This window comes from Notolepis coatsorum (assembly GCF_963971535.1).
Source record: "Notolepis coatsorum genome assembly, chromosome: 18".
Classification (NCBI taxonomy): domain Eukaryota; kingdom Metazoa; phylum Chordata; class Actinopteri; order Aulopiformes; family Paralepididae; genus Notolepis; species Notolepis coatsorum.
In genome coordinates this window covers 91,355,550-91,374,862 of record NC_140182.1, presented here as the reverse complement: position 1 = coordinate 91,374,862, position 19,313 = coordinate 91,355,550, and the positions used below count along the sequence as shown (strand labels likewise).

Sequence of the window (19,313 nt, the reverse complement as noted above, 5' to 3'; positions counted from 1 at the left end):
GTAATAGTGTGCTAGTGTAATAGTGTGTAATAGTGTAATAGTGTGTAATAGTGTGCTAGTGTGTAATAGTGTAATGTTGTAATAGTGTAATAGTGTGTAATAGTGTAATAGTGTGTAATAGTGTAATAGTGTGCTAGTGTAATAGTGTAATAGTGTGTAATAGTGTGTAATAGTGTGTAATAGTGTGTAATAGTGTAATAGTGTGCTAGTGTAATAGTGTAATAGTGTGTAATAGTGTGTAATAGTGTAATAGTGTGTAATAGTGTAATAGTGTGCTAGTGTAATAGTGTAATAGTGTGTAATAGTGTGTAATAGTGTGCTAGTGTAATAGTGTAATAGTGTAATAGTGTAATAGTGTGTAATAGTGTAATAGTGTAGTGTGTAATAGTGTAATAGTGTGCTAGTGTAATAGTGTGTAATAGTGTAATAGTGTGTAATAGTGTAATAGTGTGTAATAGTGTAATAGTGTGCTAGTGTAATAGTGTGTAATAGTGTGCTATTGTAATAGTGTGTAATAGTGTAATAGTGTGTAATAGTGTAATAGTGTGCTAGTGTAATAGTGTGTAATAGTGTAATAGTGTGTAATAGTGTAATAGTGTGTAATAGTGTAATAGTGTAATTTTGTGTAATAGTGTAATAGTGTGTAATAGTGTAATAGTGTAATAGTGTAATAGTGTAATAGACACTATTACACACTATTACACAATATTACACTATTACACTATTACACACTATTACACTATTACACTAGCACACTATTACACTATTACACACTATTACACACTATTACACTATTACACACTGTCATGTACGCAGGTCTGATAATAACAATTGGAGGGCGGCACATGAGCAAAAGCAGCCCCTCTCAGTAAATATGTTCAAAACCAAGGTCCCAGGTGTAGGTGAAAGAAGACACAACACAAGACGTTTTCCAAATAGTAAAGTATATATTTATGGTGGTAGGACTTCAAACCTCCACCATAAGGCAAGAAGGGGAAAAGGTCTTTGCTTTCACAATTTTCCAAGATTCTTGAAAAAGTGTTTGCTCATAAATTAGATAGTTTTATTGAAAAGAATAACCTGCTGAGTGAGAGTCAGTATGGATTCAGGGCAAATCGATCAACAGCCTTAGCCTTAATGAATATATATGAAGAAATAACCACAGCAGTAGATGAGAGGAATTACACAATAGGGGTGTTTATTGACTTAAAAAAAGCATTTGATACGATAGATCATCACATTTTAATTTCTAAATTACAAACATACGGTGTGAGAGGGGTGGCGATGAACTGGTTAAGTAGCTATCTTGAAAATAGACAACAATATGTACAACTCTCTGGTTACACATCTGAATGTATGAATATTGAATGTGGTGTCCCTCAAGGTTCGGTCCTGGGGCCCAAACTTTTTATTTTATATATTAATGATATATGTGAAGTGTCAAACATATTGAAATTTGTTTTATTTGCTGACGATACAAATTTCTTCAGTTCAGGAAAATACCTTAAAAAATTAGCAGATGATATTGTAAATGAAATGTGTAAACTTAAGATATGGTTTGATAACAATAAGCTATCCCTAAATTTGGAAAAAACGAAATTTATGATATTTACTAATCGAAAGAAGGACAATGTGGCATTATGTATTGACGGAGTTAATATTGAAAGAGTATCCGAGTTAAAAATTTTGGGTGTTATGTTGGATGAGAAATTGACATGGAAGCCACATATAATGTACATAAAAAATAAGGTAGCCAAGAGTGTTTTTGTTTTGAACAAGGCAAAGAATGTGCTTGATTATAATTCTATGCGAATATTATATTGTTCACTCATCCTACCATATTTGAGTTACTGTGTGGAAGTGTGGGGTAACACGTATGAAAGCAACATAAAGCCATTATTTATATTACAGAAGAGAGCAGTAAGAATAGTTCACAATGTAGATTCAAGAGAACATACCAACGAATTATTTATTAAATCCAGACTATTGAAACTTAAAGAGTTAGCTGAAATACAGACTTTATTAGTTTTGTTTAGAGCAAAATGCAGAGTATTACCAGCAAATATACAGAGGTTGTTCGTTCCCTGTCCAGATGACAGCAGAAGGAAATTAAATTTTAAACACCAATTTGCACGAACAACCTTAAAACAAAGGTGCACCTCAGTTATAGGTATCAAACTATGGAACTCTTTGCAGAACGATGAAAAGAGTTCCAATAATATATTTCACTTCAAAAGGTTGTGCAAAGAAAAGATACATAGACAGTATAGCACAGTTTAGTATAATATTGCAGTTTAGCGTGTCAGGACGTAGCATAGAGTTGTAGTGTAGGCCAGTATGAGTATAGTAATATAGTATATAGCAGCGTAACATAGAATAATAATATATTAAAATATTGTATAATACTGTACCAATATGGTGTAGAATAAATAGTATGATTTAGTTATATTATAATAAAATAGAAATTAGATAGTATATAGAAGTATAATACATTATATAAGTGTGTGTGTGTGGGGGTGTGTGTGTGTAAATGAATTAACCTAAATATGTAGTTTGACTGATAGATAGACAAAATGGGTTTATTTATGTTGATTTAATTTGGTTGTGTTGATGTTAAATTTTTATTTATTTTTTGCAAAATGGGTATATTCTGTTTGGTTTTACACAATATGTCTATCGGTGTGTTGTACGTGTGTAGGGGCAGGTATATATAAGATTTTTTCTTCTTCCTGTTCCTTTCGGCCATGGTATTTTTTGTGAATTATGTGAATATGTACTGTTGGACTGTGGTGATTCCATGTACGGATAAATAAAATGATGATGATGATGAAACCTCCACCATAAGGCAAGAAGGGGAAAAGGTAAGGGAGGACAAACAATACATACAGGTACACAAACAAACACTTAGTAGTTACAATACAACCTTGGGCCCATCCTAGGACACCACAGCTGTGGAGTTTAACCCACACTCCATGTGATAAAATGGCACCGTGCCACACAGTGTTGCTTTAGGCCAGGGGTCAGCAACCTTTTTGACATGGAGTGCCTGTTTGAAATATAGTTGTAACTAGTGTGCCTCAACAATATTCCATGCATCGTCAATTTTCTTTCTCATAATCAGGTATTTTTAATGATCATTTTTACATTATTACATCATTATTGTTATTGTTATTATTAACAATATTATTATGATGGTTGTATCAATCCTAAATCTGAGTTGGGGGGAGGGGGATGCAATGCAGACAAACAGCTGCATACAGTGTGACCATTTCACTCACATTTGCCCATTCATTTTTGGACACATCACACACCATCGGTGTGTGTACTGTACGTGTGCTGTCATAGCTCCACCTACAGGCCTAATGGAGAACACCAGGAGAACACCAGGATGTGAATGGAGGGTGAATGTGAGGTATATTGTGTAAATAAGTTTTGATTGATCGCAAGACTACACTGTAAAAAAATAAATAATAATAAGTTACCAGGTTTTCAGTTTTCAATCCATAATAAGTTAACAGAAAAATAAGTACACAACCACATTGTTTCAACCTAATAAAACTACAGTATGTTTATTGTCATTGTTTTAAGAACACAAGTTGACTTGGTAATACTCACATTTTGAGTTAAAAAATGGCTTTTAACATGTGCAATGTTCAATGAAATAGAAAAATAAATAATCAAATTTGTTGATTAATCCCACTGGTCACAATGGTGACCGTAATAATGTTTTTGTTATAAGGCTCTGCAAATGTTACTGAATGATGTAGCAATGTATTTCCAGCTAAATTGAAATAATAAACAAATAAAGGGTCTCAATTAAATATGTGGTAGTAAAAAGAACCTGTGGGAGGATTTCAACAAGATAAATGCGACAACAGTGCAAAATATTTCACTATAGTAGTTCAAAGCAAAAAAATAAATAAAAAAATATATATATATTTTTTGAAAAGAAAATTATGCTGCCCCCTGTGCCTATGAAAATGCCCCCGTGTGCCTATGCAGGCACGCGTGCCTAGGGTTGCCTACCCCTGCTTTAGGCCATAGACAGGCGAGACGGCAGCCTCCTCACTCCACCATAAGGCAAGTGACTTCCAGCAATGAGACTACTGCAAAAATGACACCATGACGCGCCCCGACGTGTGTGTGCTGTCAGCTACTTGTGCACCCGCCCCTCTTGATGTGATTGCCATCAGCTGTCCCTCATTAGGCAATCAGCACCCTTCAGTATAGGGACGGGCAGCACCTGACAGGAAGAGAAGAATAGATATCATTAGCTCTCATGTTCACACACACGCACACATACAAACGATACTAATCTGATGTTCACATGGTCTTCCAAATACAGTAATAATGATAATGACCAACCCACGTACGTCACACACACTATTACACTATTACACTATTACACTAGCACACTATTACACTATTACACACTATTACACTAGCACACTATTACACTATTACACACTATTACACACTAATACACTATTACACACTATTACACTATTACACACTATTACACTATTACACTATTACACTATTACACACTATTACACACTAGTACACTTTTACACTAGCATACATACTAGCATTAAAATACCCCAAAATACCCCAAAGTACCCTAAAATACCCCAAAGTATACCCCAAAATACCCCAAAGTACCCCAAAGTATACCCCAAAATACCCCACAGTACCCCAAAATACCCCAAAGTACCCCAACATATCCCAAAATACCCCAAAGTGCCTGGAAATAATACCACAAAGTACCACAAAATACCTAAAATGAAAAACTAAAATGTGCACATTTTGTGTAATAGTGTGTAATAGTGTAATAGTGTGTAATAGTGTAATAGTGTGCTAGTGTAATAGTGTGTAATAGTGTAATAGTGTGTAATAGTGTAATAGTGTGCTAGTGTGTAATAGTGTAATGTTGTAATAGTGTAATAGTGTGTAATAGTGTAATAGTGTGTAATAGTGTAATAGTGTGTAATAGTGTAATAGTGTGCTAGTGTAATAGTGTAATAGTGTGTAATAGTGTGTAATAGTGTAATAGTGTGCTAGTGTAATAGTGTAATAGTGTGTAATAGTGTGTAACAGTGTAATAGTGTGTAATAGTGTAATAGTGTGCTAGTGTAATAGTGTAATAGTGTGTAATAGTGTGTAATAGTGTGTAATAGTGTGCTAGTGCAGTGGTTCCCAAAGTCGGGGTCGCGACCCAAAGGTGGGCCGCGAGCAGCCACGGGTGGGCCGCGAGCAGCCACGGGTGGGCCGCGAGATGATTAAAAAAAAAAAAAAAAAATAAAAAAAAACATTTTTTTTATTTTTTATTTTTTTATTTTTTATTTTTTTATTTTAATTTTTTTTGTCAGGCCACTGAACTTAGAAGCAGGCCAGGACAGTGTTTCTAGTTGTATTCTAAAATTATATTCTATTGTATTCTAAAATGTGACTATATGGTTTTATATTAACTTAATAAATAAACAAAAACGAAAAATCTACTTATTTCAACGAACATTTCAAACTAAATAACAGATTATGCACATAAAACGCTGAAAACAACCGAAGCAACAATAGTATTTTAATGAGGCTATTATTATTATCATTATTATTTTGCAACAAGTTAGCCCTCTCATAAATAGCACATATAAATGAATAACTAACTTGAACTAACTTAATAGGATTGAAGTGATATTTGGCTTAAAAAATCGGTCGCCTGGCAAAAAAAAAAGAAAAAAAAGCCAGACGATGTGCATTGGGCCGCGGCTCTCTGACGCCTTATTTTCTGGGCCCCGGCCTGAAAAGTTTGGGAACCCCTGTGCTAGTGTGCTAGTGTAATAGTGTAATAGTGTGTAATAGTGTAATAGTGTAATAGTGTGTAATAGTGTAGTGTGTAATAGTGTGTAATAGTGTAATAGTGTGGTAGTGTAATAGTGTGTAATAGTGTAATAGTGTGTAATAGTGTAATAGTGTGTAATAGTGTAATAGTGTGCTAGTGTAATAGTGTGTAATAGTGTGCTATTGTAATAGTGTGTAATAGTGTAATAGTGTAATAGTGTGTAATAGTGTAATAGTGTGTAATAGTGTAATAGTGTGCTAGTGTAATAGTGTGTAATAGTGTAATAGTGTGTAATAGTGTAATAGTGTAATAGTGTGTAATAGTGTAATAGTGTAATTTTGTGTAATAGTGTAATAGTGTGTAATAGTGTAATAGTGTAATAGTGTGTAATAGTGTAATAGACACTATTACACACTATTACACACTATTACACACTATTACACTATTACACTATTACACACTATTACACTATTACACTAGCACACTATTACACTATTACACACTATTACACTATTACACACTATTACACACTAATACACTATTACACACTATTACACTATTACTGTTTATTGATTTAAAAAAGGCATTTGATACCTTAGATCATAATATTCTAATTTCCAAATTACGTTCATATGGTGTGAGAGGAATGGTTCTTGAATGGTTGAGTAGTTATCTCCACAATAGGCAACAATATGTGCAGTTGGCAGATGTCAAATCTGAGCTCATGAAGATTGAATGTGGGGTACCGCAAGGTTCGGTTTTGGGGCCCAAACTCTTTCTTTTATATATTAATGATATTTGTGATGTTTCAAAACTATTACAGTTTGTCTTGTTTGCTGATGATACAAATTTTTTTTGTTCTGGAAATAATTTAAAGGAACTAGCTGAATATATTGTGTATGAAATGACAAAGCTAAAGAAATGGTTTGATGTAAATAAGCTATCACTGAATCTGAAAAAAACTAAATTTATGATTTTTGGCAATCGAAAACTAGATGAAAATATAGTACTGACCATAGATGGAGCTGATATAGAGAGAGTTAATGAATTTCGTTTTCTTGGTGTGATTATGGATGATAAATTAACATGGAAATCGCACATAGCACACGTTAAAAAAAAGATGTCCAAGAGTATTTTTGTTATGAATAAAGTAAAGGATGTGTTAGAGTATGAGGCAATGAGAACACTACTGCTCACTCATCTCACCTTATATCAGTTATTGTGTTGAAGTATGGGGGAATACTTATGGGACAAATATAAAACCATTATATATACTACAGAAGAGGGCTGTACGAATCACACATAAAGTGAGTTATCGAGAACACACAAATATATTATTTATTAAATCTAGAATAATTAAACTTGAAGACATGGTTAAGTTTCAAACAATGTTAATTATGTTTAGGGCAAGAAATAATACACTGCCAGAAAAACTACAAAATCTTTTTCATTTAGAAAGTGAGTTTAGTAGGAGAAAATACAATTTTAAACATCAGTTTGCACGTACCACACTTAAACAGATGTGTCCTTCAGTTATTGGTGTAAAGTTATGGAATTCTCTCCATAGCGAGCTTAAGGGATGTAACAGTGTTTATCAATTCAAAAAAATTTATAAAAAAAAAATATTTAGTCAGTATGAAAATCAAAATGTGATCTGAATAGTGAGATCTTTTTTTTTCTCTTCTCTTTCTTTTCTTTTTTATTCTTTATCATTATTATTATTATTTAAATTTTTCTTGTTTAACTGTGGATTGTGTTTCTTTTATAATGGTATAAATGATTATTTGTGTAAATAAGGTTATACGCCGACCATTAAGAAAATACATGTTAGTTTAGGAATAAGGGGCAGGTAATTATAAGATTTATTCTTCTTCCTGCTCCTTTTGTCCATGGAATGGCTATTTATGATTTTTTAATGAAGAAACTATGATTGTATTATTCCATGTGGCAAATAAAAAAAAAAAAAACTCAAAAAAAAAAAAAAAAAAAAACTATTACACACTATTACACACTATTACACTATTACACACTATTACACACTATTACACACTATTACACTTTTACACTAGCACACTATTACACTATTACACACTATTACACACTATTACACTATTACACACTATTACACTATTACACTAGCACACTATTACACTATTACACACTATTACACTATTACACTATTACACACTATTACACACTATTACACTATTACACTATTACACACTAGTACACTACACTATTACACACTAGCACACTATTACACTATTACACTAGCACACTATTACACACTATTACACACTATTACACACTATTACACCATTACACTAGCACACTATTACACTATTACACACTATTACACTATTACACTCTATTACACTATTACACACTATTACACACTATTACACCATTACACTATTACACACTAGCACACTATTACACTATTACACACTATTACACTATTACACACTATTACACTATTACACTAGCACACTATTACACTTTTACACACTATTACACTATTACACACTAGCACACTATTACACTATTACACTAGCACACTATTACACTATTACACACTATTACACTATTACACACTATTACAGTATTACACGATTACACGATTACACACTATTACACTATTACACACTATTACACTATTACACAAAATGTGCACATTTTAGTTTTTCATTTTAGGTATTTTGTGGTATATTTCCAGGCACTTGGGGTATTTTGGGATATGTTAGGGTACTTTGGGGTATTTTGGGGTACTGTGGGGTATTTTGGGGTATACTTTGGGGTACTTTGGGGTATTTGGGGGTATTTTGGGGTATTTTCTGGTATTTTCTGGTACTTTGGGGTATACTTTGGGGTATTTTATGGTATTTTAGGGTATTTTGGGGTATTTTCTGGTACTTTGGGGTGTACTTTGCGGTATTTTGGGGTACTTTGGGGTATTTTGGGGTATTTTCTGGTATTTTCTGGTATTTTGGGGTATACTTTGGGGTATTTTGGGGTATTTTCTGGTATTTTGGGGTGTTTTCTGGTATTTTGGGGTATACTTTGGGGTATTTTGGGGTATTTTGGGGGTATTTTGTTTTTTTTTTCTGGTATTTTCTGGTACTTTGTGGTATACTTTGGGGGTATTTTAGGGTATTTTGGGGTATTTTCTGGTACTTTGGGGTATACGTTGCGGTATTTTGGGGTACTTTGGGGTATTTTGGGGTATTTTCTGGTATTTTCTGGTATTTTGGGGTATACTTTGGGGTATTTTGGGGTATTTTCTGGTATTTTGGGGTCTTTTGGGGTATTTTCTGGTATTTTGGGGTATACTTTGGGGTATTTTGGGGTATTTTCTGGTATTTTCTGGTACTTTGGGGTATAATTTGGGGTATTTTAGGGTATTTTGGGGTATTTTCTGGTACTTTGGGGTATACTTTGCGGTATTTTGGGGTACTTTTGGGTATTTTGGGGTATTTTCTGGTACTTTGGGGTATATTCTGGTATTTTCTGGTACTTTGGGGTGTACTTTGGGGTATACTTTGGGGTATTTTAGGGTATTTTGGGGTATTTTCTGGTACTTTGGGGTATACTTTGCGGTATTTTGGGGTACTTTTGGGTATTTTGGGGTATTCTGGTATTTTCTGGTATTTTGGGGTATACTTTGGGGTATTTTGGGGTATTTTCTGGTATTTTGGGGTATTTTGGGGTATACTTTGGGGTATTTTGGGGTATTTTGGGGTATTTTCTGGTACTTTGGGGTGATTAGTAGGACCCGTAATTGACCATGGTACTGTCATGATGTATTTTGTGCTTAAATAATACTGTTGTATAATCCAATTTAAACCATGATACAGATGGTATCTATCACTTTTTGGTAACTATACCATCAGTGATGTAAATACCATGATACTTGAAATATAGTACCATACTACTTTTTCCGTGAGGGGCCGTTGGTGCGACAGTGGATGTGACTCTCTGTGGTCCTGCGTGTGTCCAGGTGAAGTACTGGCGGAAGCAGGAGGACAGTGAAGCGGGGGCCCAGAAGGTGCTGGTGTCCAGCAAGGATAACCACACCCGACTGGATGTTATGAAGCCCGACTCCCACTACCTCATCGAGGTCCGCGCCTGCAACGCCGCCGGCTGCGGGCCGCCCAGCCAGCACCACCACATACACACCAAGAAAGCCCGTAGGTTGAACTACCCTGTACTGTACTGCAGTTAATATGTGATAAAAATCTTTAAAAAGTATTATGTCAACATAAGGTAGGCTATATACCAATGCTTGCTTCTTCTCTCAGCCTGACGCAAAGCTAATGGCCACACATCGATTCATACCACCCTATGTCAAAACAATCCAAACTATCCCTTTAATGTTCTTCTATGCTGCTCTTTTGTTTTTTTTCTTTTTTTCACCAGCTCCAAGTCGACCCCCCAAAATCATAGGTAAAAAGTTAAAGGGCATGAAGGTAAACATCGCCTGGGAGCACGTGGAGCCCCTGGCCAACGAGTCGACGATAGATGGGTACAAGGTGGGTAACAGTTCATATCTTTCCCTCTCTTACCTGAAACCTTTCTAGCACGCTGGGGAAAGTAGTGGGAAAAGTACACAATAGACCTGTCTCAAACCCTGCCCCTTTTCTTGATCCTCCAATCACAACTGTCGCTTACCTCGGACAAACTTGGTTTGTCCGAGGTAAGCGACAGTTGTGATTGGAGGATCAAGAAAAGAGGGCAGGGTTTGAGACAGGTCCATTCCTTTAGATAAGTAACTGTACAAATACCTGGTTAGAATAGTAATCTTGCAAAAGTAAAAATTATACATGCCAAATTCTACTTAGGTCAAAGTATAAAAGTATTTGATACAGGGTATCTGCAGGGTTATTAAATTCATCATTCTCAATTTAAGGCCTTAAAATGTATTAAAAGTCTTACATTTCATTTGCACAGGTATTACATTTTTGGGGGGGGCTACCGGGAAGCTTAGTGCGTCTGGCGAGAGCTTGTATGGAACGTGTGAGAATTTAATTTAATTTCGAATAATCAGAAACGACCCCCCCCCCAGGCAAGAAATGGTAACGTCTATAGTGGAATGGACGTATAGGGCTCTAACTCAGCATTTCATGAATTACCCTATACCGCTCTAAAACCATACTTATATTCACCACGGTATAACACGGGAACGTATGGATGGAAAATGTTATTCTTTTTCACATATTGAACGATAGATAGGAGATGTCAAATGGGCCATAGTATTGTATCCATAGCTATAATATAGAATATAGTTTTTTTTTTTTTTATCCACTTTTTCTCCCATTTTTTATTTTTCTCCCATCCCAATTTTCATATCGTCCAATTCAACCCTCCCCTGTCTTCGAACGTTGTTTCTTGCCTCCCACAAGCCGGCTGCAATGTGGACTAAGTCATACATAGCACGAGTCCCCTCCGATACTCGAGGTAACAGCCGTCGCATCTTTTCACCTGCGCGGCTCGATCTTTCAGCGTCGGGGGTCTGGGCTTTGGAGGGGCCCCGCCCCCGTCGCTTCTTGATTCTACTGCGCAGGCGCACCAACCGACCTGTAGGAGTCGCTGTCCACAACGCCCGATCCCCACCCTTCAGTTTCCCTCCCCGTAATACGGCCAATGTGTATTACTGTGGACGACCAGCTAAACTGAAAGCAATGTGGAGAGCGGGGCTCGAACAGGAGGCATCTGGTTCTTATTACAGGGTTGGACTTTGAAAGTGTATAATTTTCTGCAACTTATCACTTGTTTTGTATAAGCAACCTTGTTCTTCATAGTTACTAGTAATTGCAGGGTTCAGATAATTGTAGCAGAGTAAAAGTTTCCTTCAAAGTGTAGGATATGGTAAAAAAAATTAAAGAATTAATGAATACAAAGTTCCCAAAAAGGGAAAAATATTAAAGCACAAGTACCTCGAAACTGTACTTTCTACTGGCAAAATAATCAAATCTTGGAATTGTGTGTTGTATGCAGGTCCTGTACAGAGAGCAGGGCCACTCTACTGGGACCCTGTACACGACCAGTAAGCGTTTCATAGACCTTCCCATGCCCACGAATGGGAACTTCGTGGTGGAGGTCCGCGCACACACCGAGGGGGGGGACGGGGCTGTGGCACGGATCCACATCACAGGTGATCAGACGCCCAAGTTTCAAGTTTGTTTATTTTTTGTCACAATAAAATACATGTACTTTACGGTGAAATGTTTGGTTCTGTATGAGCCCCTGAGAGTGTGCTTCATACAGTAAAAAAAGTAAGTAAAAAAAGTAAGTAAAAGAGGAATATACAATATACAATATACAATCTAAAGTACAACCTAAGTACAATCTAAGTAAAAATGAGTAAACAGTGAGGTACAAATGCAGACAATGAGGTACAAAACTTTAAGGTAAGGTGCACATGCAAATGAGGTATGAATGTAGTGCAAATCTCTTTAATAAATAGATAAATATAATGGAGCGTTCAAGTGTCTAAAGTGAGTGTTAATAAGGTGAGTGTTTGTTTAAAAGTGAGTGTGTGCATGTGGATGTGTGTGCGTGAGTGTAGATGATGGGTTGTTACATAGAGTCATTGAGCATCCTGATGGCCTGGGGATAGAAGCTCCTTCTGTGAGTCTCTCTGTACTGGCCATGAGACTCCGGTAGCGCTTGCCTGACCGCAGCAGTTCAAAGAAAGAGGCAGTTGTTTGGGTGACTAGTCAGTTATGAGTCAGCATTTGATAGGGATACTTTTTCACAGCAGATACTGATTTAGAGTTTTAAGTATTTGCTGATAGCGAGTGCCGAACTGATCCATTACATTTGGAGATATAATATAATCCATTTTCTTCATTAGAGAGATCTAACATGCTTCGGTGTACCAAAAATGCAGGAGGTCTCTTCACTTTGCTTTGATTTCTGACATGTTGCACATGGCTCTTGGTATCTGGTTTTATTACAAGTACATTCTCTGATACAGATACCATGTTGTATACCAGATACCATTGTTGGTATTGAGGGAGGAATGTTATCCACAAGCCAGAGACTGAACACCTACTGTAGACTATATTTGCATGGAGGGGGATGTCATCTTTTGGATGTCATAGTAGCTCAATGTCATATTCAGTGTAGAAAGCACGGGGCATCTCAATTAGCGACTGACAGTAAATTCTGTTGAGAAAAACGACTCCATATACATGGTTCATTTATGCAGGTTTGGTTTCACACTGGTAGCAGAAACCAATGAAGAAAGCCGCCGTTGAACCATAGTGTTGAGGGGACATTTTGTGACTGGCCATTCCTGGGCTGTCATTCGCTATAGCGGGATTATGCCAGGTTCAAAGATGGCGGCAGGGGGTAATTTGTCACTGTCAGTGTGTTTCCATGGGCATGGCCAGAGATGTCACTTTGTAGCTTTCATATTACATTGGAGGGGTAAGACGTGGGGGACTCCCTCTCTAGAGCCCATGACTAAAGCCTAGTGACGGCCCACCAGCTTTATCCCCTTACTGGCCAAAAGCCCGACTGGTTGGCTGATGGAGGAGAAGGGGTCTTAAGCCTCTGTAATTGATCTTGTGATGAGTGGAGGAACCCCCCCCCCCCCCCCCCCCCACCACCAATCTGGTGTCCCTTATCATTCAGTCCAGACCCACTTGATGGCTTGATTTCAAGGACCTGGGAATCTGAGCTGTGGGGGGATTTCCAAAGCAGGGCATTGAAAAATGGAGAGGGGCAGTTAAGGTGATCTCTATGCCAGATGGGGGTATAATATCTCACCACACACACACACACACACGCACGCACGCACCCACACACACACACACGCACGCACGCACGCACGCACGCACGCACGCACGCACACACACACACACACACACACACACACACACACACACACACACACACACACACACACACACACACACACACACACACACACACACACACACACACACACACACACACACACACACACACACACACACACCAGATCTGGAGTTCCTGTGTGATGGATTAAAGTGGCCGACTCTGTGGTCTTATATTTGGGGGGGAGATGGGGGGGGGGGGGGGGGTTCACTGGACCCATCTGTAATACATCCTTTATTAAACAAGCAGCCATTTTAACTGGTTCATATTTAGATGATTTCTTGTTGTCGTCGTGATGGAATAATAACTCATACGATGTGTGTCGGTCTGTGTTGTGTGCCCCCCTCCCCCCAGGTGGAGGTGTCATGGCCGCCCAGTCTCTCAGCCTGCTCTCCCTATTCCTGGTGGCTTTCTTCTGCCTGGACCTCTGAATGTAGCGACATCTTTATCTTTCTTCACACCCCCTGTGAAGGAGACTCTGTAAGGTTGACGCCTGTGAGGACTCGGACTCTTTCCACAATCTCTTGGTTCCACCCTGCAGCCAGAACACCATATTCCAACCCTCCTCCCATCACCCCCACCCCCACCCCCCACCCCCCAGGGAATATGTTTGTGGAAAAAGAAAAAAGAACATTTGGAAAATGGACAAAGACATCCCTTATTTAATGTCTACAAAACATCTTCGGGAGAGCGTCAAAGGAGTTGTGTCAACTTTGTCAATATGCCTTATGTAAACGATTACCCTTGTCTTTCACAATGACTTGTTCTAAAATGGATTACGCGTGCGGGTGTGCACTGCACACTGTGGCCAGGTCCACTGGTTAGTGTTTCTAAATCGTGAAGCAGACGTATCCCGTAGATGGACGGTATATGTTTGGAAACGTATGTTTCTTTCGATATATAGTATATGAGGTTTTGGATAATCTACCCAACATTGCATTCCATAGTATAAGCTACACAGGTACATAGTTGTGAAGGATAAGTGTATAAGAGTTTATAAAATTGTCTTTATGTGTTTCCTTTTTCTTTTTTTGCGATTCAGTGGCTTTCCTTCCTGTTTTCTTTTCAAAATGAAGCACACCCTTTGTGATATAGATACAGTCAAAGTAAATCTCAACTCCTCGCATAATAATCCGTTTTGTTTGCAAGGATCATAGACGAGAACAATTTATGTTGTGCTAATATAAATATATGCAATAATTTATATGGTTTTGCTATCTAATATAATATTAATCCTATAACTGCGTTGGTAAAAGCTAGATTGATTTGACCCGCAAGTCGATGGCTTATCTCCAAATCGTAACCATGTGCTCGTTCGATAGAATACAAGTTTACAAAGTGTGTGCATGTTGACCATTTTTATTTGGAAGACGATTTTTCCAAATGGCTCTATGAACAAAAAGAGAAAACCCCTCGAACAGACTGATGAGTGCATTTTCAGCACACATATCTGTGTTTGTAAGGTTGAATGTAAAACTAGCCAAGACGAGACGATGAGCTGGACAACATATCAGAAATGCAGTCTCACATGCACACACGCAGACGGAAACCCGTTGCCGTGTGTAACCGTGCTTATTTAGATTTCCTGCCACACGTGTTTACATTCATACAGCCGCGCTGTGATCGCCGCTTCCACACATTTGTTCCTGTGAGTCATATTCCAAACTTGAGATTGGAAAAATATCCCCCCGTTAGAGTACATTTAGCACACAACGCTTTTGTTTTGACTGTATCAATTGGACCTCGGTGGTACCAAGCTGGTGCTTTATTAAGAATGTTGGCATATTTCTTTAAACGGTAAACCTTTTTTTATTCCACCCTTCTTTTCTCGGTGTGAGTGTCACTATTAACCGTTACAGTGAACCGTAGGGACGCTCGTACCAATTCAATAACTGTGCAATGTCTTGATACGTCAACGGCTACTTTATACTTTCTAATGACAGAACTTGCCTGGCTCCATAACAGTAATCTAAATGGTGTATACTTTTTCATATAAACGGATACAAGTGCAAACAGAAGATAAAGAAGTAAAGCCATCCATGTCAGCGGTAAGAAGCTCATTACGTCCAAAGCTCATTACGCCATGCCCACGGTCTGATTTCTGTCTCTCTCTTTTTTTATTAACATGATGAATTACATGTGATCAGAGATATATAAGCATTATCAACTGGTGTTGTCGTTTTTTGTTTGTGATTATTAATATATTTGTACGTCATGATCCACCAATGGTTGGACATTTTTAGAGGTTTATCAACCAACCCTTCCCCCCACCCGCCCCCAAGCGGAGAGTATAATGCTGCGTTTTTTGATTGCTCCGCATGTAAATATTCATATTTTGTGACAGATGCTATCCATGCTTCTACATTCTGACTATATCAACATCCACCACAAAGTGCTTTTCCCCAGTTTCCCCTCATGCGACAAATCATCAAAAGAATTGCCAAATGCATGAATGCCTTGAACTTTGATATTGTGGAGGACGTGGTGGCTCTCTGCATCGTAACATGCATGACATTGGAAATGAACGGTACTGTAAACGCTCCATATTCTGCAACAAGTCAACTCTCAGCTTCATGTGATCTGCCGTCGTGGTAGCAAGACAAAACTCCCATCCATTTCCAACTTTCCATCCCTTCATGTCAAGAGGCAAGACAATGTAGATAAGCTTAATTATGTGCATTAGCCACCTCATTAAGCCAGTCATCTCATGTGAAATCTTTAGGGGAGGAGAGAGAGAGAGAGAGAGAGAGAGAGAGAGAGAGAGAGAGAGAGAGAGAGAGAGAGAGAGAGAGAGAGAGAGAGAGAACCCTAAACTGATATTAGGAATCTCACTCACACAAGTTCAGTAGCGGTCCTACAGTCTCATGCATACATACGTTGGTCGGTGGTTTGATGACATCACTGGTGTTTAGGGCTGAGTATCGGCACTGATTGCCAGATTCAATTTGATTCACAAGGTCCCGATTCGATTTAATTTGCCACTGTTGTCAAAAGATGTAACTGAGTTACCGTAGTAGTTCAGCAGAAACTCTTGCGAGGCAAACGAGAGACATCTGCAGGTCAGGAGGTGCGCTAGAAATAACATTTAGCGAAAACCTTCAAACATCCACTGAAAAAAGGCATAGATTAAAATATCAATCTTGGGATTTTGATTCAAATGAAACAATTCAATATTGATATTTTTCCCCTGGCCCTACTACTACTGTTGGTTGGCGTGTTTGGCTGTTCGCTGATGATTCAGTGCTTCATTGACTATGAATGGCACATGTTGAGAGGGATGAAACTGGACTCTCATTGGCTGGTCTTAAAAGGAACAATAAAAGTGTAGTTAACTATTGCATTTGTCTGTTGTCGTTCTGTTGCTGTAATGCCTTGAATACCTTTTCCTGCAACTGATAATCACCAGTAAGGGAGGGTCTGGTGTTGGGTGTGTGTGTGTTGGTTTGAGTCCAGGTACAAGTGCCAGTGTGAATCAGTGAGACAATGAGTGACAATACTGTGAGTCTCAGTATGTACTCTATGAGTTTAGTGTGAGGCCTGAGTGTAAGTCTTGAGTACAAGTCCTGAGTGTGAGTGCGACGTTGAGTTAGTGTAAAATGTGAGAACACTTGTGTCCAGGTTGAGCTGGTGCAGGTATACAGTCAGAGCATGAGTCTAATTTTGAGCCTTGAGTGTGACTGTGCATGGGTCCAGGTGTAGGTTAGCTGGTTTATTTTATTTATTTATTTATTATGTTTATTTGAATAGGGACAGTGCACATTACTCAACAGACAGAGACAGAGTACCATCACTGTAAATATGCCAGTGTTAGCTGGGTAGCTAGTTTTCAACTGCAGTCCCTATAGGCAATATGTTAGATGCCAGGTAAAACAGAATAGATAGACATGTTATACATTTTAAGAGCATAATTAAAACAGTATTTAAATATAATAGCAAAAAGTTAAAAGTGGTTAAGGCTATTAAATACATAATTTGCTATTGGCAAAGTGGGGGAAATGCAGAATAGGATGGGAGAATACAATACAGAATACAGGAAAAAATGCTGAGACAGAACAAGGCAAGACAGGGACAAGGTAACATCAGCAACATGTAGGCATGCAAAACAGGCAGACAGTAACACACTACTACTGAACTACTACGACACACAAACACTGTATATGTACGCTATGCTTTGCTGGCTTCATATCCCAGCTGGGCAAATGAACATACTGTAGTCTGAAATTAACTTTAGATCTCCTGGGCAAAGGTATGTCATATTATATTATATATTATCATTTTATTTTACTTACAAATGTCGTATTACCTAAACATTAGCATGCCACTTATTTGACAAACTATTACCTCAAAGTTACAGTACTCTCTTAGATACACAAAGTCCCTTACAGTACTCTCTTAAATACACACAGTCCCTTACAGGACTCTCTTAAATACACAAAGCCCCTTACAGTACGCTCTTAAATACACACAGTCCCTTACAGTACTCTCTTAAATACACACAGTCCCTTACAGTACTCTCTTAGATACACACAGTCCCTTACAGTACTCTCTTAGATACACAAAGTCCCTTACAGTACTCTCTTAGATACACAAAGTCCCTTACAGTACGCTCTTAGATACACAAGAGAGTGTATCTCTTAGATACACAAAGTCCCAGGTACACGTTTCCTCAAAGAGGTCAGAGTACAGGGTCACCCACATTGGAGCAACCCTGGAGCAGTTGGGGGTTCGGTGCCTTGCTCAAAGGTATTTGGATAAGAGATGGCAGGCACCATAATGTAATAGCAGCCACCCTCCAGAACTGGAGAACAATGGACCTCATTCACCAACATTGGGCCTCATTCACGAAGCGATATAAGAACAGATTTCCTCTTATTTTGTTCTTAACTAGCATTTTTTTCTTATTTTGTTCCTACCTGGGATTCAGCAATGTTTTCTTATTCTTGCTTTTCTCTTAGGCAAGACCACATTTTAAGAGTGGTCGACAGCACTCTTACCCAGATAAGAAAAGAAAAAAAAGCCTACCATTGGTCAATTGCCTCCAAATACGACTTTGTTTTATTAGGTAGTAGTATAGTAGTATGTCCAACTGTAGAACATGACATTAGTAATGTCAATACTGAATGACTGCGTGATTGGCTCTTGACAAGCCAATTTGCATACAGACACGCCCCTCCAGCTCATTATTAAGATTAAACTGAACTTTGAAGAAGTCTTTATTCATTGCACACATTGACAATGTCGTCATGCAGTGACACACACATGCGATGGCACGCATACATGCAATTCTTTCTTTTTGGGTCGCGTTTGACCCATCCCGTCGTCCTTTCCCCCAAGGGCAGCCGGGAGCAGACATGGGCTGCAGCGTGGGGCTGTGCCCGGGGACCAATCCAAGTGCTCCTGTCCGTCTTCGTCAGGGACGCAGCAGCGTTAGCGATCTGTTGTGCATGTTTTTCCATTGGGTTTATCTTATCGGGGGGAAACCCTTGCGAGCACGGGGGGAACATGCAAACTCCACACAGAAAGGCCCGGGAGATACCCCACCTGGGTAACTGGCAACGCGGCAACTTGGTCCCCAAGCGGGAATCTAACCCTGGACCTTCTTGCTGTGAGGCGA

General features: G+C 38.3%; 1 protein-coding gene across 1 annotated transcript in view; it reads left to right on the top strand.

Annotated features, from left to right (window-relative positions):
* cntn1a (contactin 1a) overlaps positions 1-17,005 on the top strand; it is a 125,665-nt gene extending 108,660 nt beyond the window's left edge. Inside the window, exons 21-24 of the mRNA XM_084334811.1 lie at positions 9,834-10,023; positions 10,253-10,365; positions 11,831-11,987; positions 14,054-17,005. Of these exons, the coding sequence (XP_084190937.1) occupies positions 9,834-10,023; positions 10,253-10,365; positions 11,831-11,987; positions 14,054-14,130 (537 nt within the window). The 3' untranslated portion in view covers positions 14,131-17,005. The remainder of the gene's footprint in view (positions 1-9,833; positions 10,024-10,252; positions 10,366-11,830; positions 11,988-14,053) is intronic.
* The last annotated feature ends 2,308 nt before the right edge of the window (positions 17,006-19,313 follow it).